Source organism: Drosophila navojoa, chromosome X (assembly GCF_054131105.1).
Source record: "Drosophila navojoa isolate 15081-1374.11 chromosome X, UAZ_NAV_1.0, whole genome shotgun sequence".
NCBI classification, from domain to species: Eukaryota; Metazoa; Arthropoda; class Insecta; order Diptera; family Drosophilidae; genus Drosophila; species Drosophila navojoa.
In genome coordinates, this window is record NC_142895.1 from 31,237,466 (window position 1) to 31,260,000 (window position 22,535).

The window sequence follows — 22,535 nt, forward strand, 5'->3', positions numbered from 1 at the left end:
TTGCCTCGTAATTGGCTAATAACAAGCCCTAGGATCTCGTTTCGTTCCATATCGCAATTATTAATTAGTTTACTTAACTATAAATTCGGCACTTGTTTTCTTTCGGTTTCTAAATTATTCAGCAGCCCAATCAGCTGTGAATTTGCATATCGAGTAACAAATACTATGTTATGTTAGTTGATGCTAGATTAACAGATTATTTTATGTTACTTAACACTTATAACTTTGCTTGCTTACAATTGCTCGCTGCTATGACTTTAGATTTTCTACTCAAACTGCACAATTTACTGATACACTTCTAACTTTACTCGACGCACTTCGTCCTCACGCACGGCCACCTTGCTTGCGTTGCTGATCGGTTGCGTCCAGTTCCTCTTGCCCTGATGGTCCGCCTGCGATTCCAACGATGAATCTCAGCGCCAACTTCGGTATCAATCGTAGCGCACAGCCACCTTGCTTGCGTTCTTGATTGCGTATCTGCCTGCGTATCAGCAAAATTTGAATTGTAAAGCAACTTAAAAAATGGCACTGAGCGTATCTTCTGTCTCGCTCATACTTTTGTGATAATTGTTAACTTCGCGGTTGAGCCCCCAATTTGTAGGATTTATTATTTATTGAGCAGATTAAAAGTCAATTTTACGATTTCCTCTTAATTATAACTATGGCGAGTTTCGCAATAAATGTCTACAATATATTTCATTTAGTATTATGGATTAGTTTTAGTTACACTCGTATATATTTTAAGTAATTGAACGCATAACGCGATCTTTATGTGCGATTTCGATCACTTCATGTGACCTCTATTTGACTTTCACGACTTCAGTTCTTCATTATCTAATTCCGCTGCGCAACTGCTCTAGTTGACGACTTTCTTACGACTCTCTTTCTTAGCGATGGCTCATCTAACTCTAAGCTTGCTTTAACTCCGAATTACTCTCTGGTGCATCTGCCAGGGATGCTGCAACTTTTGGGAATCCCACATTTATATATGTATATACTGAAGCACAAGTCTCTAGTATTTGAAATACACATTTTATAATTATGTTAGTGATGGGGTGGATATAGGGGTAAAATGCACCTTAATATATGTTTAAAATTTGGAGACTGATTTCCCATTTTCAATAGGTTCAAGGTATAAAAAGATAGAAGCGATAAAGGGTTTTCCAATCCCAATAAAAACTTTTCTCGGTTTGTTGGGCTATTATCGTAAGTTTATTAGAGACTTTGCTAATATCACGAAACCATTGACCCAGCAATTAAAAGGCAAATCTTCCGTAAAACTCAGTAACGAATTTATCACGCTTGCAATGTTGCAATTGGTGCCGTGCTATTACAAGACTCGAACAGGACTGAAAGATCAATTTCTTTAATCAGTAGAACTTTAACCGATACTGAGCTAAATTATTCCACAATAGAAAAAGAAATTTTAGCTATTATGTGGGCTACGAAACATTTTCGACCGTACCTATATGGCCAAAAATTCAAAATAGTTACAAACCACAGACCATTAACATGGTTAAAAGAACCCAACTCGAAACTAGTTAGATGGAAACTGCAGTTATTAGAATACGATTACGAAATAGAATACAATAACGATTTTTGTACTCAATATTCTATTGAACTCCGCACTACCTCATTTCAACAATCCTCGAGCACCTCCCCAGTCGAGAGATTACCTTCAACCCTAGCTGAAATATATCGCATAATCATAAACAACAAGAAAGAGCTTCAACAACACAGCGACCACGATGAGATTCTAACTGAAACCTTCATCACATATAATAAAGCTATACCTTCAGCGACTAAATATACGCCTTACGAAGTGTTTCAAGGTAGAACCCATCTATTCAACAAAGACTCAACCTTCGACAACCAGCATGACTATTTACAGAAACTAAACCCCTTTCAAGCAAACCTCTATCTCAAAATAACCGAAGAACTAAAGAACAAGATGAAATTCAGAATCCGAAAAGCCAATCAAAATAGACAAGAGCCCCCGACTGTAGACTCAGGCGACACTGTATTCAGAAAAGAAAATGGACGAAACAAACTAACTTGTAGATTTTCTAAACACAAAGCATTAACAGATCAGGGCATAACACTTTTAACTTCAAACAAGTGAGAAAGCTCTAGTCGACACTTCTCGACTACGAGATCCCCTGAACCCTTCGAGCAACTGATATTTCAATAATAATTCGCACAGACGCACGCACACACACATTCACGCATACAAGCACACACACGCATAAAAACAAACACAAGCACACACACACACACACGCACATATACAGGCGATTGCGCTTGGTTTGCGCTGCAGTGTTGGCAATATTTTGAGAATTTATTTGTTGAATAATATATTCTAGACGTACGATCATAATGCAACTTTCAGAACGTAATTATATTGTTTAATTGTGTGTATACTCCGAAGCACAAGTTTCTAGTTTTTGAAGTACGCCTTTTACAAATATGATGGTGAGGGGATGGATATAGGGGTGGGGGCAAATTTTAACAAAAACCGAAATTGTATATACGCTTTAAGGATGTGAGAGATATGATTTTATAACTGATCTTCAACAAGGTTTTTTATCGATAAAAAATATCGGAATGAGTTATCGTTTTTTACTGGTACACTCGATATGCGCGCGATATATACGGACATTTACAAACAAATTTGAAATCTTTAGCTCTTATATCTTCTGATCAAGAATATACTTTGTGGTGTCTGCCACGCCTCCTTCTGCCTGTTACATACATTTTAACAAAACCATTATACCCTCATTTCCCATTTTCAATGGGTTATTTATAATCTGTTCTTTCTTGAACATTCAATAAATTGGATAGTACACATTCAGGGCGCTACTTAATTAGTTATGTGGTGGGGGTGTAGGGAGGGTTGAATTAATTAAATAGTATGCTCTATTCTGAAAGGCAGGTCAAGTGGATGAGGTCTCCTCAAGCGACGCAAATGTTGACTGTTGTCGAGGAGGTTAATGGCGAGTGGATTGGCGTTCATCCAGCCATTGTTGTGTATTTTTCTGAGGTTTGACGTATGGCTTGGTGGATTGTCTGGATGTTGAGGTCGCGATGCAGGTACCTGTTCCTCATGTAGAACGGAGCCTTGGTGATTATTTTTAGTGCTCTGTTCTTTGGATTATTGGCACGTTGGAATTGCTGGCCGTTCCCCAAATTTGTAGACAATATGTCCATACTGGTTTCAGCATAACCTTGTATTCCCTTATCACTTATTCCCTCCCTATAAGCCAGTACAGTCGTCCAAGCCTGTGGTTCAGCTGGTGGCGTTTAATCTTGATATGCTGGCGCCATGTAAGCCTTCTATCCAGCGTAAGACCCAAATATTTAACGCATTCACTAGTAGGTATGAACTCCCCACCTAGCGAGACTTGTGGGCATGCACCTCTTCTCATAATGAATGTTGTGTGTGCCGATTTGCTGGTGTTGATCGTTATACACCACCTTTTCAGCCAAGGGCTCAGTAAGTCCAGTTGGGATTGCAAGATCCTGGATGCAGTCACAGATGACTCCGATGTGGCCCAAAAAGCGGTATCGTCAGCATAGATCACGATCATCAGTGAGGGACTCCGTACCACTGGAACATCTGCAGTGTATAATGTGTATAGCACCGGTCCAAGCACGCTGCCCTGAGGTACTCCTGCGCAAACCTGGAGAATGTTGGAATCCTCTTGGCCAACTCTAACAAAGAATATTCGTTTTGTGAGATAGCTCTCCAGAAATAAATAGTACGGCGCAGGCAATTGGTTTTTTAATTTAAAAAGCAGGCCTCGGTGCCAGACTCTGTCAAAGGCTTATTTCACATCTAGAAACGTGGCAGAAGAGTAGATTTTCTATTCCAGCACCTCTAGGATACAGTTCACCCACCACTCTGTGGCACTGCTCAGGAGTTTCGTTTTTCACACTAAATCCAAATTAGTGGTCTGGTATGATTTCCTTTTCAGCCAGTATAGGGAGCACTCTACGGCAACAGGCTAATTGGCCTATAGGAACTCAATTGTTGTTCTGGCTGGGATAAGCACAACTACAGCACATTTCCATTGGGTAGGAAAGTGGCCAAGTTGCAAACACCTATTGAAGATTTTTGCTAAGGCTGCCTAGGCACTTTTTGGTAACGCTTTGATAGGTGCAGCTCCAATGTTGTCACACCCTGCTGATTTCGGTGCTTTAAACTCCTCTGCTATTTCTATAAGCTCCTCCGGTTCAACCTCAGGAATAGGCCAGTCAACTTGGCATGGGGAGTCTATAAAGACTTCTTCACTCTCATCTATTTCCTCTGCTGAGCAAGTCACGATTGGGGTGAATGTTTGGCGAAGATGCTCTCCAAAAGCATTGGCCCTGTCGGCATCACACCTGAGCCATTGTCCATTAGCATCCTGAATGGGAACTCCTCTTTTAGCTGGTGTCTTGTTGACAGCATCTCCTTGTTCAAGGTTTTCGACGAACACAGAAAGCGCTTCAGTGCGAAGGTTTGCACGGAGATCTTTCAATTCCCTGAAAGCTCTGTTTAGTGCAGTTTCATCAAGCGGGTTGCGTGTGTTTGGCCAGACTCTACATAATCCCCGCTTTTTTCGTACCACCAATGCTACCTCAGGAGACCAAAAGTGGCGTTCCCTTTGTGGATGCAGGTTTGGGTTATGCCGTCTGGGTGGAGAGGCCACGGATGCCGCTTCAATATTCGTGCTCCTCCTAAATACCAGTGTTGGGCCCCTATTAAGTTCTGTAGGGATGTAAAGCAGTAGCATTACTGCGCAATGATCAGAACATAGATCCAAACAGTTTTTGACATAGACTCTGTTGGAGTCTATGCCCTTGATGAGGGCTATATCTAGAACGTCAGGTATGCATGCTGGATTAGTTGGCCAAAAAATAGGTTCACCAGTTCGCTCTGCACACGTCCGAGAAAAGCTTTACCTTTAGGGTTTGAGAATCTCGATCCCCACCAAGGATCTTTAGCATTTAGATCCCCCGAAGCCAGGAATCTTGGCCCCAGGTCCAAGAAGTATTGTTTCAGCATTTGTTGTGTAACTGCATGAGGCGGTGGGATATAAATAGCGGCTAGTGTAATATTCCCAGGGGACTTCGATAGGAGCTAAGGGTACACATTTTATGGCTTGTTTTATTATTTTTACAGACCCTCCTCTAGCTCTGCCATTAGGAGTATTCGCCACTATTGTATCATATCCATTGATTTGAAAGTGTGTTTGTGCGTTAAAATGCGCCTCGGATATTAGTGCAACATCTATGCACTGTGTTTCAATAAATTGTTCAAATTCTGGCCCTCTTAAGCAGAGGCCGTTAGCATTCCAATGGACGTTGCGAAGACTTATTTGCATAGCTTCGTTATGCCAGTCGTTAGTAACTGCGTTAACTGTCCGAATTGGTTAAACATTTTCACCATCATGGCTTCCATCCGTGTTAAGATGGAGTTGACGTTTACGGTTTCATTGGAGTAGTTATAGCTGTTGTCGTTGTTGTTGCTGGCACTTTGTGTGTGGTTTTTGCTGTTCACATCTCTCAATAAGTTGGCAAAAGTTACTCCGGCTTTTATGAAGGCTTGGTTGGGCAATTGGTGAATTGTTGAGGGCGTTGGGTGCGTTGGAGTTTTATTTTTTGGGCCATTTCGCTGTTTGGCTGCCAGATATACCTTGCATCCTTTGTAGGAAGCAGTGTGTGCCTCTCCGCAGTGCAGGCAGTTGGGTGTCGCATTACTAGTTTTGGTGCAATCAGTCGAGTTTTGCTCTCAACCGCATTTAATGCACCTAGCTGGGAGACGACAGTATCGTTTGGTCCAAAGTCTTGGCATCGGTGGCATTGAACTAGGTCATCAGATTTCCTAGGTGGCTTGATAGTTACAACTGCGTCGCAAAATCTGTTTATTTTGAACGCTTCCTTGTTGTTGGATTTGGGTTCCAGGTTCACAAACAATATGGAAATCGGGGTTTTGTCGAATCTGTTCATTGCAAATGCAATGTCCCTCACATCATGCCCTTTGTTGTGGAGTTCTTCTTTGTTGATATTAATAGATTCAGTGTGATGTAATCCCTTCACGACGATTCGATACGCACGTTCCGACTTTGGCTGGTACGTGCGAAAGCACAGCTCGGATTCATCCAAATAATATTGAAGATTCTTAAAACACTCTATATTGTTGGCCATGATACGGATTCGGCCTTCTCGTCCTCTTTTATAGCAGAAGCGATCTGGTCGACTCTTTTAAATCGTCGACTATTTCCTTGATGTTAGTAATGTCCGGCAAGAATATTAGCGGTGGTCTTGGCATAAGAGCCTCGGCAGTTGTTACAGCAGACTTTTTCCTAGTTTCAGCTGATTGATCATCAACATTCTCTTCGTCAGTATTTGCAAGAAGTGCAAATCTATTTGATTTCCTCGAGGTACTAGCAGTTCCTCCGAGCGCTTCCAATTCACGAGCAGCGTTGGCTCTAGCTGCTGCTCGAGGCATTGTCTTACTATTATTACTGCGTCATATTTACCCTGGTTCAAACGACATTTCGGAGGAGGAGGATTTTTTTTTCTTCCAGGCGACTTTCCAGCCATCATTGGGTGTTGGAGAAATTCTCCTTTTATTGGTCATTTTCACCTTAATAGCCTGCCAGGTTGGTTTGGCGCGGTTATTTGTCAAACACGTGACCCCTTCCTCTGTCGTGCTACCGACAGCGATGGGGCGAGATCCAAAGTCCAATATTCCGCTTACAAGGTGCTTCTAGTGGGAAGGGATGGCATTAGTACAGCCTGACTAGTCAGAAAGGCTAAATTTATGGTGTGATTAAATCAGCCAATCACAATACTGCGTCTGTGTTCTCGCTCTCAGAGAGCGCAATCAGTGTGTAACAGTGTGTAAATCCTCCCCTCGAAAAGATAAGCTGCGTGCGTTCACCGCTCACAATTAGGCACGTCTGCACACGTCAAGTGCACGGATTTAACTGATTGCATAACATTTGTGCACAAAAATTTGATTACCTACAATTTTCGGAAAACAATAAAGTCTTGATAAAGTCCTTGATAAATTTAGGAAATGTAAAACTTGTTGTAACACATAAATACTTAATCCACAAAATTAATTTACAAGACTCGTTAAGTAATATTAAAAAATTCGAAATTTTTCTAAATGAACTTACGAAATCGCATCTGTCTAATGAAATTGTAAAGTCTATCAAAACTAAACTAAAACTAAACCAAGTAAAATCGAAAATATTCTCACTACCTAAGAATAGAACCAAAAGGGGCGTAATAAATGGGTTTGGCAATGTAATAAAAGTAGTCACAGGCAATATGGATGCCGATGACGACATAAGAATCAATAACAAAATTAATGAATTGTCAAAAAATAAAAACAACATAATAAATAACATTAACAAACAAATTATTGTCAATAAAGAAATAGAAACTAGATTTAAGAACATCTCTCAACGTATTAATAAGGAACAAGACATATATAACAATTTTATCAGAAATTATAAAAATAACATATTCAAAACGATAAATGATGAGCATAATGAAATCCATCTACTCCAATTTACAGAAAGAATTAACGTAAATATCGATATACTTTACAATCACATTAATAATATTGTCGAAAGCGTTCTGCTAACCAAATTAAATATAATACCTAGGTTTATTTTAAACGAAAAAGAGATGGAGAAAATTTACAAAAGTATTGAAGAAAAAGCAATCGAAATTGAATCAGACGAACATATACATATATAGTTTGTTAAATTTAGAAACTGAAATTAAAGACACGATTGTTAGCTTTAAAATTAAGATACCAGTTTTTGACAAATACATTGTTATTACACATTGTTCCATTAGCCGTAAATAACTCCAAGATACTAATTGTACCAAATTTTGCTATCCAAAGCCAAGCGGCCAATCTAAATACTTTAACAACAAATGCACGAAAATACATAAAACATTCATTTGCGAAGACTCCCCAATTAGTTAATCTAAATAGTGCGAGTCTAATCCCGCAAACCTTATCGTAATGAGTTTGAACTGGGAGTGGATTTTGTAGTAAATTGTGTAATTCATACAATAGAGTAGGTTCGTCTCTCTTGTCTGCACAATGCAGCAAGAGTGCGTGAACGAATCACTAAACACGTAAGAGGACTCTAGTCGAGACTGCTCGACTAGGAGATACCCTGAACCCTCCAAGCTGATATTCTTATCATTCAGCGCTTGGGCTGCGCTGCAGTGTGGGTAATGGTATACGAATTTACTTGGTGACTAACTTCTTTTGTAAACATACGATCTTAATGAAATTTTTTAGGGCGTAATTATATGGTCAAAATGAGTGTACATTCCAAAGCACAAGTCTCTAGTACTTGAAATACGTTTTTTACAAATTAGAGGCGAAGGGGGCGTGGTATCCAAAATCTGTAAATTACAAAATGTTCGTATTCAACATATGTACAATATACACAGTAAATCTGAAGTCTCCAGGTCTAAAAGTGTTCAAATGAGATTGAAAAAACAAAATCAATTTTTCGATTATTCTCGATAAAAAAGTTATCGAGCAAACTCTTACTGCGTATGGTATACACGAGTATGCACACAAAATTTCAGCTCTCTAACTCTTATATCTTCTGAGATCTTGGCGCTCATACGAACAGACGGGCGGACGGACGGACAGACGGACAGGGCTATATCAAGAATATATACACTTTATGGGGTCTGCGACGATTCCTTCTGCCTGTCACATACTTTCACACAAAACCGTTATACCCTGATTTCCCATTTTCAATGGGTTCAGGGTATAAAAACGATAACTCATTCCGTTATTTTTTATCGATAACAATTTTTATCGAAAATCAGTTATAAAATTATAGCTCCTCTTTAAAGCTAGAGTCCCCTAATCTAATACATACATATGTATATTAAGATGCATTTTATAAAATTTCGGTTTTTGTTAAAATTTATCCTTCACCCCTATATCCACCCCTTCACCCTTGCTTCGGAAGATACACACATTTAAACATTATGATTATGTCCTGAAAGTTTCATTAAGATTGTACGTCTAGAAATTAAATTATCTAGAATATAAATTCTCATAATATTGCCAACACTGCAGCGCAGCTCAAACGCAGTTTATGTGCGTCTGTGTGTGTTTGTGCGTGTGCGAATTGTTATTGAAATATTATTTGCTGGAAGTGTTCAGGGGATCTCGTAGTCTGGACTCTGTTACCGACCGGTTAAAAACTGCGAGGTGCAGCGAACCCAGTAGAAGCAATGGCTCTACGGGCTGCAAATCAAACCAGGCAGATCGACAGACAAATGCAAACAGCTGGGCCTAAACGCTGTTTCAAATGCCTCGATTATGCAAGGGCAAGTGCACCTGTTTCAGATGTGGAGAGATGGGTCACAGTGCAAAAGCATGCACCAAGCCACCAAAATGTAGCCTCTGCGTCCGGAAAGGTGAAAAGCAGACGGACCACTCTGTGCGTAAAATGAAATGTTAAAATTCCTTCAGCTTAACTTAAATTATTCAATGGGTTCGTACGTGGCCGATATGGTAACTTATAGGTCTACAGTTGCTACCGGGTCCCAACATGCAGCTCAGTGAATTCACAACGGTGCTTGACGAGCTTGCCGAAGATGCTAGAGGTCGAAAGGCCATTATAGCAGGAGATTTTAACTAATGGGCGTAAAAATGGGGTAGCCACACAACAAATGCCAGAGGTCGTATCCTACTGGAGATCTTCGCGATACTAGATGTTGCCCTGCTCAACACTGGCCATGAGTTCACCTTCAGTCGGGCTGGATACGGATCTATAATTGAGATTACTTTTATCACTTCATCCCTTTTTCGGGAAACAACATGGAGCCATTGCGATAGCTATAGCGGCGCACAAAACGGAAGTCGCAGTCGCAAAAAAGTGGAAATTGGCAATAAAAAGAAATAATAATAAAAGGCAACGTCACCATCGCATAAAAGAGGGCGATAAAGTATCTTAGCGTCATGTTAAACACAAGATTAACTTTCCGCGAGCACTTAAAATATGTGCATGTGTAGAGCTCTCCCATGAATTATGCTTAACACGCAGGGACGTAAACACCAACGACGTCTCCTTCTAATGAGCGTCATTAGGTCCGTCATTCTCTATGCTGCGGCAATATGGTCAAGAGCGATGGCAACGCTGAGCTACAGCCGGGGCATTTACGCGACCTACAGACTGAGCGCAATCAGAGTCAGCTGCGCTTTCAGGACTGTTTCCGATGACGCGTCGCTCTTCATAGCCGGCATGGTGCCACTGGAGGATTTGGTCGCCGAAACCCTGGAGCGGAATTCACACGGGCCTGCGCGACACAACGCTATCAGGGAGAACAGCATTCCACTATGGCAACGAAGGTGGAATTGTTCAACTAAAGAGCGATGGACACACATGCCCATCCAGGAGCTTGAACCATGGGAAACCGCAAACGGCGAAGTCATTTTTTTTTCTTTCACAGATTTTTTCGGGACATGGATGCGCTTCGGTCACGAGGAAACTGACAAATGCCTCTGGAGGGGCATGTGGAAAACGCCATTCACATTTTATTCAAATGTGGACGGTTCCTGGAGGAGAGGCGCCGTCTAGAAGAGGCAGTAGGCCGCGCCATCAGAGCGGACAACATAGTCAACGCCATGCTGGAATCGGAGATATCGTGGAAACTAATAAGGACTTTTGCGGCCACAGTCATGACGGAGTTACGCAGAGTCGAGCGAATAAGAAGACGAGCTGTCCCAGGCTAAGCGCATAGTGCTTGCGAAGCAATGCTTTACGGCCGTCCCACAAGTATCACGCGCTATCCTAGTCACCACCCATCTTGTAAAATAGCTATATAATTTAATTAATAAACGAATACAAACAAGTAAGAAAGCTCTAGTTGAGACTGCTCGAGTAGAGCTCCTCTAAACCCTTCAAAAAAGAGGGTGAGGGGGTGGATATATGGGTGGGCGGTAAATTTTAGCAAAAATCGAAAATAAAGTACAATTCATCTTAATATATATTAAAACATTTGGAGACCTCAGCTTCAAAAATGTAGAAGATATAATTTTATGACTGATATTCGATAAAGTTTTTAATCGATAAATATATAACGGGATGAATTAATCGTTTTTTAGTGATAAACTCGATATCCGCGCGCTATATACGGACAATCTAAAAAAGTTCAAGTCGCTAGCTCTTATATCTTCTTAGATCGACGCGTTCAAACATACGGACAGACAGACAGACAGGTATATACGATATATACGGACATTTAAAAAATAATTTGAAGTCTCACACAGACAGACGGACAGGGCTAAATACACTCAGCTCGTTGTCCTGATCAAGAATACATATATATTGTGGGGTCTTCCACGCCTCCTTCTGCCTGTTACATACATTTATTTTTTATTTATTTTATTTTATTTATTTTAATGAAACGTTTTATCTTGATCAATTTGGGTTTCAAATTAATATTTATTTATGAATACTTTTATTCGCATATATTACTGTTTGAAATTTTTTCTATATAAGAAATTTGTACATTATTTGCAAATGTTTTCTTTTCGTTTATATCGCTCAATCGGCTTTTGTTCTTTCGTTTTTTATTCGTATCATTTTCATTATATTTATATTACATACACCCATCAAAATTAAAATGCATTTGCACTTGTGCAATTTAATTTAGATATTTATATTGTTTTTGCAAGATAGTCTGCTAACTGGCTATATATACATACATATGAATGTATTTTATTCGAAGTACATATCTACGTATTTATGTATACGGATGGTGATGCGTGTAGGTGCCAAAATATTAGAGCAATGCATTATAACCCCAAACCTAATATAATATTTATTGCATTCTTTTAGGAGACCACTGATTATAAACCATCTAAAAGTATGCGGCATAAAACTTAATGGAATTGAAACATTGCACTATGGGGAATGTTACTGTTTCTTTTTTTTTATTGAGTCGTTTCTTCCAAGTACTAAAATATATTATATTTTTATGTCATTATTTCAATTAAACTTTAAACTTTAATATACTGTACCTACAATGTTGAAGAATAGCATTAACCAGAGAGCACATAAACTAGACATGTAGTACAATTTTTTTCAACGACGAAAAAATGTTTTGAAGAGACCAGACAACTTCGTATTTGCTCGGCTCGTGCTTTTGAGGCTGAAGCAGTGAAAATAAGGCACGATAAAATCAGTGCACTGCGAGCGTTGGCACAGATCCCCATATGAACTGCGGTTATGCGGTATTTTTCCCTCACTCTCTCTATCTCTCTCCATCTCTTTATGCTCTCTGTATGGTCTCTCAAACAGCAGCAACGCACAAAAATTGCTGGCGACGATCCCAAATCTTTTCTTTTGAGTGAGGGGTATACCGAAATCTTAAAAGCGTTTGTCGCGTTCATACAAAATGTTAAATAAAGAAGACTAACTGATTTAACTTATTAGTTATATTAAAAAATATATTAAAAAAAACAAACACCGTTATATATATATATATATATATATATATAGGAGGAAAGGAGGTTCCCATTGCTCTATTCCAAATATAAGCGTCTGTCTGATTTGTAGATCTCCTAGTAAAATTCAGACGCCTATAACCTATGTACAGTATCATCCGCAGTCTGCCTAGCTCATATATATATTTCTTCTATTTGGTACTTATATATATATATATATATATATATATATATATATATATATATATATATATATATATATATATATATATATATATATATATATATATATATATATATATATATATATATATATATATATATATATATATATATATATAAGTACCAAATAGAAGAAATTCAGCAGGAACAAAAACTAGTTGGACTGCCTATGACAGCAAATATTTATAAAAATATATATATATATAATAATTGTGTGAGCTAGGCAGACTGCGGATGATACTGTACATAGGTTATAGGCGTCTGAATTTTACTAGGAGATCTACAAATCAGACAGACGCTTATATTTGGAATAGAGCAATGGGAACCTCCTTTCCCTGTCTAATGAAGTTGTAAGTCTGGTATTATGTAAAGTTGAAGGCATAATTAAATCTGTTGAAGAGCCCAAGACGATTTTCGCAGATCAATATTTCTGACTGATCTGAAACTCGAATCTGAAGAGTATCAATTTCAATTTCTTTAAGAATAATTAATTTCAATGAAAATAATTATTTTATTTGTAATATTAAGAAGAAAATTCCTATTTTCGTAAAAAAATATTTTTGAAGGAATACATTATTAATAAAAAAAAATCGGATCAAAAAATCTGGCTTAGCTTTCAAGTTATTAATTTATACCCGATAATTTGGCTTTTCCCCATAGTGCAGTGTGAAAATGAACTGAGTCCATATATTGTATATCGCAATCGACTGTTAACCTTTCTTTTCTTTAATTGTGTTGGTTACTCTCTCAGTTATTTATCAGTGTCAGTCGAAAACACTAACATTTCCGATATTGAGAAACGATCAACAGTTATTTGCATATATTATATGAATAGCATGAAATAATTATGTAATCAACTGATTTTCCACCTTGTTGAATGGGCTTACACTGATGGTATTGGTATATAACATACATAAATATATGTATGTATTTATTTTATTTTGTAGGGTATGAATATCAATACCATATTATTGCTAATGATCATAATCTCCATATTAAAAAGTTTGCGAGAATAGTGGGTACATATATAAAAAAGTTTTTTTTTCTAATTTAGTTATGCACTTTATTGGTTGTTGTTTGCTTTACTAAGTTGCATGTTCAAGGGCTACATATAAATTTGCTAATAATATTTTTATAATGTGTTACATTTTGTGTTAACCAATGAAACATTTCTCGATTTCAACAAAAATACTCAAAATAGTCACTAAACCATTTAACAAAAAAAAATTTTTTTTTTTTTTTTTTGATGGTTTTTTATTTGTTTCTTTTAGGACTTTAATAAATTTGAGCTACTATAAAGAAATGCATAGAACTTAATTACATTTATTTTAGAGTCATTTTTGGATTCAATTTATGTTCAGCAAATGTTGCGCATATATTTATAGTTACATTTAGTTTATGTTGCTTAAAATTTAGAGGGTGCATAAATATTTGAGCTACATATAACATAAAACATTACATGTTGCCTTTTTTTTTAAATTTGGTTTTGTACTTTGTTAGAAATTCATGCAGATATGCTGAAATTATCCAACCGAGTCCTTATTTCCTCATCAAACAGCAAAACAATAAGCGAAATGCTAACGAATTCCAATTCTGCGAGCCCTAACTTTTGCGCCTTTGAGATATCAACCCTAATCGTTCTTTGCAATCGATTATACATTTTCATTTAAGATTAAGAAATTTTTATAGTAAATTACAATTTATCAGTGAATCCACCCTACATGATTCTGACCTGTTACATGAATACCTTAGTATACTTAATATATCATATTAAAGTTTTATATTTTCCTGAAGTCAAAATATACCATTTGGTCGATGTGTATATGTGAGTGTGGGTATTTGTCGACTTTACTCTAATTCTTACTTTTTTAGGCTCAATGCAAATTTTCTTGCAATTGGCACATAATTACACATCATACATGCATATGTATATACATAAGCATATTTATATGTATATACTGTCCACTGTCTTCGTACCCTTGATATATTTTAAAGAAACGTGCTCTTTATAATCATTGAGAAAACAATGCTCCTCTCAGTAAATTTTAAATTTTTTAAATTACAATGTGGTGCTTTCGGATGTTTATTTGAGCCATCTTCCATTAATTCTCTATTGGGTTTATGTCGGAAATCTGTGCTAGCTCCTCCAATGAATGAGGTATATTACGCTTAAGGTCCTTATATTGTTCGAAGTACCAATTCCATCCTAAACCAAGTTTCTCTGTGCTACTTTTAAAATTTGTAGGATGTCAATATTGGTATGTTAGTCCATCCCACCATTAGCAGTCATGCAACCCCACTGCCGCCGTTCTTAAGTCTTTTTTGTATTTACATATTTAGGGCTTCTCCAAGTCTTCTCCACACCTGTGGATCCTTATCTGAAGTGTGTCTCATCTGAGAAGATCAGCTTACATAAAAAATCAAGTGGTTTGATTCATCCCTTTTATTATTAAACATTTAGCTTTTTGTGAGGAATTTAAAGCCAAAATTTTCATGATTTTATGACCCTACGAACGGTTTGCATGTGCTTCTCTTGGTGTAGCTCTGGGATTTTTTAGATACGCTTCCCCGTATTTAAGAATGCTCATTGCTCTTTAGTTGCTTGACCTTATTTTGACCCTGCATACCATTTATGACCCGGTGTCTGCTAGAGTCAACTTTTAAGAACATTTCTAGACACTACGGTGCAAGCAAGAGTAGGAGGACTTTTAGGAGGACTTTTATTTTATAATATTACACTGAAATATAATATCACTGTTTTTAAAATGATATTGCGTAGGTACTATATTATGTTACCAACCTACATAAAAAGGCGAAGCTATAACGCCTTTCGAGGAAATGTATCATGGGTACTACGACTTTATTTTGTATTTAATACATATATATGTGTTGCTTCTTTTTTTTATTGCACATACTGAGGATTGCAAAAACAACGTAAAAAGACAGCTTACGTGGCGTTAACATGAGCTACATATACATATATGAGAAATACAAATGATTGAAAAGAAAATTTAAATAAAACTCAGTGTTGAACTAAACCATAGCTAATCATTTATTGAAATAAAATAATCATAGTGTAAATTATATTCATTTGATAAAATTAATTTCAGATAATCAAATTTCACGCGAACAAAAAACAGATTTTTCCACTTTTCCGAATCTAAAGTGCATTGCAGCAATACGAAAAACAAAACGGAATTATAGTGCTTTCTCGACACATACATATATAGTATGTATTAAGATATATATATTTATACGTGTAGATGGAAATCCATTCCAACATTGCTCTTAATCAAGAGTTTCATATTTTGATATAAAAAAAGTTCCCGCAAGGCTTTTGCTACATTTTTTTAGAGCTCTTGTTATTATAGTTAATAATTAATATATCGGATTGAAAGAAAATAAATCAAATTTTCTATTTAAGCATCAGTTCATCTGCTGCAATACTCAATTAAAACAAACGAATAACTTATTTATCTTTGTAATCTTAAAATTAATTTAATAGTGCGAAGACTTGGAAAGATCTTCAATCGTTGAAATCTTCATATTTCTATTTCAGCCTAATTTCAGCTTGACAAAAAATATTTGTATAGTATTAATAATAATAAACACAATGTTGGTGTTGATGTTTATAATTATAGTTATAATAATAATATTAAAAATCATAATTATTATAATCATAATGACAAAACGTTGCGAAATTTTAACACAAATAAAAAGGTGACTGTCTATTAAGGCCAATAAAGTTTACAGCGCCTTGTTAACGGTGCTGTTTAAATGTAGCGCAAGCGCTGTCAAAAAGTTAGCATGCCATTAAGCTGCAATAGGATTACTGTGTATGTATGTTTGTCTAAAATTAAATTCTACGTTAATCTACGTCTATAGTGCTACCAAAGTTGCCGCCGTTTTGGCTTTTATCTCAGAAGCATTCAATATGCTTTCCTTTTATTAAATTTTTTTTCGCTTGAGTTTTGCTTTTCATATCTTAGTCCTCATTTTACACTACAAAATTTGCACTAAACTAAGTTTACAAAAATGAAACAAAAAATAAAAATTTAAAAAAACGCTTAACTCAGCAGGGGAGTGTATAGGCGATGGGGCATAGGAGTTTTATATTAAATTTTGCGGTTTAGCCGACTGATCAATAGTTAATGATGTTAATAATTTTGTTAATTACGATAATGTTAATGCATGTTAAGTATCTTAAAATTAATTTAACAGCTCAACGGCTCTTTCTCTCCGTTCAACGAACAGTTGAATTGGATCAGGACTGATTTGTGATAAGTAGTAGTTTATAAAGTATTTTAATTGGGATGGGGTACAGGTGGTTCTCCCGTATTTCAGACCATTTGTTTGCATACACAAACAAAAATGATAAAAAAAAAAAAAAAAACAAACAAAAAAAGAACTTAGATATTAATTACAAAGTTTCTTATTTGTTGTTATTGTTTTTGTGTAACTGCAACTTTAAACTAATAAATGCTATAAAGGGTGCACATTGCAGTTTTACTTATGCGGCCGTATCTACCTCCTCTACTATATGATTGGGAGAGACCTCGCTGGGCGATGCAGTGGTTGCAGCCGCAGCCGCAGCAGCAGCAGCTGCTGCTGTTGTTGCTGTGCTGTTGCTGTTGTGCTTGGTCTTGACTGCCGGCAGCGGCGTCGTCACCAGCGCACTTACAGCGCTATATTGCGGCGTTGCCTCCACAGTTGCCGTCAGAATTCCTGCATTGGCATCGTACGGAGAGCTCTTGAGCTTACGTTCTTCGCGCTTCTGCTTGCGCTGCTGCATAACTAGACGTAGTTGGTCTAATTTAGACTTGGTTTTTAGATTGGCCAGGTCAGCGACGCACTTCTGGCACATGTGATCGCGTTGCCCGTCGTCGAGCCCGACGCCGCCGCCGCTAGCTACGCGAATACGGCACATGCATCCATTCGAGCTGTCCATCGCTGCGGCATTGCTAGTGCTGCCATCGCTAGACATATCCGCATCGTTGCAGCAACCGTGTGTAGATGACTTGAGACTGCCAGCGATTCCAGCAGAGATGCCACCCTTAGCCAAATAGTGGCCATTGCATTCGCCATAAGCACAGTTGCCAGCAGCCAAAACTGCTGCCGCCTGTTGCTGTTGGGCGCGAGATTTACATTTGGCGCAATTGTGAGGTTTGTTCGAGTACTGAAACGGAAAGAAAGAAATTGAATATTCGATTCATTTACTTCACACATCCAAGAGAAGAACACTTTGTTCACATAGCTGGGACTCTTTCAAAGTAATTTTAGGTTGCAGTTATTTTCCCTGTAGTCTTATCTAAAAATATATATAATTTCTTGCTCACCAATTTGCTACGCACGCTATTATGTAGTGCGACGGGCAATGATGTTGGAGCTGCTGTTTTGGCCGCGGCGGCGTTGCCACAAGAAGTATTAGTGGAACTGGCAATTGGGGAACCGTTGTTGCTGCTATAGCTACCATTGTTGTTGCTAATGCTGGATTTGCTAGTGTTGCTACCGGATGGTGCCTCAAAACTGATACGCGCGCCACGACCATATTGAGGTGTGGCACTTAACAGGTCGTTAAGTATATGTATCACTGTGGATATGTCGCGCTTTGGCCGGCCAAAGCGATCCTGCAGCGCCGGATTTAGAGTGCCTGAGAATGTGCCTGAGTAGATGCCTTTGCCGTGATTCTTCATCGATTCAATGACAGCGCCGGAGCCACTTTTTCGTGGTGTTTCTTCGCCGCCCCCAATACCGGCGCCGACACCCATACTTCCACCGCCAGACAAGTCAATCTTATTCGTGAAAACCTCTTTTGAGAGTTTTCGCAACGTCTGGGTAAGATTACGCGATGCCTCGGCTAAAGTACGAGTATCCGATACTGCCAATCCAGCATCGTCTAACTCAGCGGTGCTACTAGTGCGGGTGGTGCCAGCCGCAGCTGCAGTTGGGGTTCCATTTTTCGTGAGAGTTGCCTCTTGACACTTAAGCCTTGCGGCAGCCGCAAGTGCGGCATGATGATAATGATGATGATGATGGTGGTGGTGATGGTGGTGTCTATGCTTGGAGCGTGTAACGGTAATCGGATTATTGACCGTCTTATGTAACGAATTTTCCACAACACAGCTGGACCCGGAATTGGAGCCAGTACCAGAACAAATTGATGTACGACTGAGAGATCCAAGAGATTGGGAGAGATTGGGTAAAGTTCTTGAAGCAGCTGTTGATGGTGGGGGTGTTGATGCTGGTGGCGGTGGTGCTGTTGTTGTTGTTGGTAGTGGAGGCAGTGGTGTTGCACCTGCTGTAGGTGTTGTAGCTACAGATGGTACTGATGCTGTTGCCAAGCGTGTGCACAAGCACGAGGTAAGCTTTGCAGATATCGGATCTTGCTGGCAGCCACCGCTAGCACAGCTGGTTGCCGTTGTACTGGAGCTGCCAACAATATTAAGAGGTAAGGAGCTGGTACTCTCCGAGTCTTGGGCAATGTGTATATTCTTGATGGCCGTCGTTTTGATGGAAGACGAAACGAGATTGGAGAGCGACTTGATTGGTGATTGCTCCACTAGCGGCTTTGACGGTACCGTTGATACTCCTGCTGCTGATTTTTGCCTGGACGCCTGGTTAGCTGCAGCGGCTGCGGCCGCTGCTGCAGCACGTGGTGCTATGCTCTTCACTATATTATGCAGACTCTCGTAGTCGCGCTTGCTAAGGAACGAGCTGAGATCGGACGTCTTAAAGACATGATGTCCGCGCCCATTTTCGGCCGTAGTGTCAGCCATTCGGCTACCTCCGGCAGTAGCACTCAAGCAGCTGCTACTGTTGTTGCTGTTGCTGCCGCAGCTGGTTGAAGTGGTTTCGGTGGTGGTGCTGCAACTGCTTTTGTTGTTACCGGAGCGCTCCTGGTCGAGCTTTCGTGATGGTGCGCCAGCGTTAGCGGCGGCCAATGCCGTGGCATTGTGATGGTGATGATGATGATGGTGGTAATGGTTATGGCTGTGCTGCAAGCTCGGATGCTGGTGGCTGTGCACATGGCCGTTGCCAATGCGTCCGCTGGCCAGTCGATAGCTGGAGGAACGGGTGCGCGCATGAGACAAATGGGAGCCAACACTGCTGCTTGGATAAATGCAGCCCAGGGCTCCGCTTGATGCTGAGTGCGAAGAGCTAGTACTGCCACTACAGCCGCCAACTGAACTATTGCCGCTCATCACAGGTGGCAGGGCAGCCGTTGCGGCAGTAGTGCCGCCAGCGGGATTAACTGTACTCAGTTGCAGCTGAATAAGCATCATGTGATCACCCAGACGCATACTAAGATTGAGGGGAGTCTTGCCACTGAGAAAATCATTCACCTGCGAGTCGTTAAGCGATTCCAAAGCTTGCATAACTGTATTCTCCGGACGTTGTGCCTAAAGAAATCGAGATAAAATTGATTCTAAATTAATATATTTTAAAATTTATAGATATCTATAAATATATAAAAGAGAGTTGTGTAAAAGTGTTCCAGCACTTATAACTCGAGATCTGCTATACCAATTTTCATGGTTTTTGATTTGTTGGATTTGTCTCCGCTACGAGTAGGATGGTAGATCTTAAAAATACTGACAAAATTTTACGAATACTTGAAAACCCCGTTTTTTTCCCTAAAGATTCAAATTTCCATTGATACTCAGTAGGCTTGATAACAGTGATAGTTTTCGGTGCTGCTCTCATATTATACAATAGTATAGAAGTATATAAACAAATGTAGTCAGTCAGTCTACGGCAAATCATCAGGCGAACCTGACTATTCATAAAAAAAAGAACATTTGAGAAAAATAATACGCGTGCATACAGAAGCTAAATATCTCGAAAGTTCAGGTATTTGTGTCTATATTTATATTTCTCGATTGTTTTATGTGGTTTTGTGCGAGGGCATATTCAGTATTACTATTATATTAAGTAAAAAGACTCTAGTCGAGACTGCTCGACTAGGAGATACCCTGAACCCTCCAGTCTGATATTCCAATCACTCTGCACCTTTTTTAGGCACACATACATACACGCATTAGAACGCGCTCTGCTAACTGCGCGGTAAACAGCGACTGCGCTTGGGCTGCGCTGCAGTGTGTTCAATATTAAACGAATTTATTTGTTGAATAATTTGTTTTCTAGACGTCCAATCTTAATGAAACTTTCTGAACATACTCATAATGTTCAAATGAATGTACATTCCAAAGCACAAGTCTCTACTACTTGAAATACGCCTTTTACAAAGGTGAGGGTGAGGGGTCAAATCTTGACAAAAACCGAAATTAAATAAAATACACATACATAAATCTACATATAAAATTTGGAAGCTCTAACTCTAAAGGTGTAGGCGCTATAATTAAATAACTAGCTTTCGATAAGGTTTTTAATCGATAATAAAATATCGGAAGTAGTTATCGATTTTTAGTGATAAACTCGATATGCGCGTGATATACACGGACCTAGGAAAAAATATTTCAAGTCTCTAGCTCTTATATCTTCTGAGATCGAAGCGTTCATACATACGGACGGACAGACAGACGGACAGGGCCAAATCGACTCAGCTCGTCGCCCTGATCAAGAATATATATACTTTGTGGGGTCTGCCACGCCTCCTTCTGCCTGTTACATACTTTTAACAAAACCATTTTACCCTGATTTCCCATTTTCAATGGGCTTCCTGTTGACGAATCGAGTGGCTTGATTTCATTTCCTCAAAATTTTTACAATTTCGTAAAAATAAAATCGTTGGTACTCTGAATTCATTCAAATCTATCGACTGTGTAACAAACGAAGAAGAAGCCACTAATAATCCAACTGCATTTTTGAACTCCTTGGATGTGCCTGGTTTACCACCGCACAATTTACATCTGAGGGTTGGCTCGGTAGTTATCATGCTTAGAACGCGTTTGGTGATAAGAAAACTGATGAGCAATGTGATTCACGCGTCGATACTCAAAGGAAAATTTAAAGATGAAGTTCTTATTCCTAGGATTCCGATGATCCCAACAGATATGCCCTTTGAGTTTAAACGAATTCAATTCCCGATTCGTCTTGCCTTCGCCATGACGATCAACAAATCACAGGGCCAATCTTTGACTATTTGTGTGTCTCATTGTCAATTATACGTAGCATGCCCACGTGTTGGCAAACCATCCGCATTATTTGTTCTTGCACCTGACCAAAAAACAAAGAATGTCGTTTACCACAAGGTGCTTGAATGAAAATCCGATTAATAAATTAATCAGAGTGTATCCCAACCTGAACAACAGTTCGAGTTCGAGTTAGCTATGAATACATATGTATGTATATCACAGATATAAGAAACACTTTTATGAATAAGCAAATCAGGAATCGCACGGCACTTTTTCTGTCTTCAATAATGGTACCCTGAAAAGATAAAGTGGGATTGCCAAGATCTGATGTCTCAAACATATCTATCAAATAAAGATTCATTAATTTTTTTTTTATCTGTCTAGTCGAACTATCGTCGAATGTGAGCATCTGTAAGTTGTTCATTCATTCATTCATTCTCCCCCGATCCCGCGTGCTCAGTACCACCTCAGTACACACACAGGTAATTTGTAGTACGTGATTCAATGCACCGCCTATTGAGTTTCGATAAAAGCCAGCAGCAGCAAAATTGTTTAAATTACATCACATACAATAACTATCTTAGTAAAAGATATATGAATACATACACACAAATTTTTATACCCTGAACCCATTCAAAATGGGAAATCAGGGTATAATGGTTTTGTTGAAATGTATGTAACAGGCAGAAGGAGGCGTGGCAGACCCCACAAAGTATATATAT

The 22,535-nt window shown here is 38.7% G+C and overlaps 1 protein-coding gene and 1 long non-coding RNA gene across 2 annotated transcripts in view; one reads left to right on the forward strand and one right to left on the reverse strand.

The window, feature by feature from the left end:
• The first annotated feature begins 42 nt into the window (after positions 1-42).
• The window catches only part of LOC149090834 (uncharacterized), a 177,718-nt gene continuing 155,225 nt past the window's right edge, over positions 43-22,535 (forward strand). The window contains exon 1 of the long non-coding RNA XR_016197474.1: positions 43-153. This is a non-coding gene — a long non-coding RNA (uncharacterized LOC149090834). The remainder of the gene's footprint in view (positions 154-22,535) is intronic.
• Positions 17,179-22,535, reverse strand: part of stx (ubiquitin-like domain-containing protein stuxnet) — a 40,021-nt gene continuing 34,664 nt past the window's right edge. The window contains exons 3-4 of the mRNA XM_089264616.1: positions 18,055-20,118; positions 17,179-17,894 (exon numbers count right to left, since the gene is read on the reverse strand). Coding sequence (XP_089120742.1) covers positions 17,229-17,894; positions 18,055-20,118 — 2,730 coding nt within the window. The 3' untranslated portion in view covers positions 17,179-17,228. The remainder of the gene's footprint in view (positions 17,895-18,054; positions 20,119-22,535) is intronic.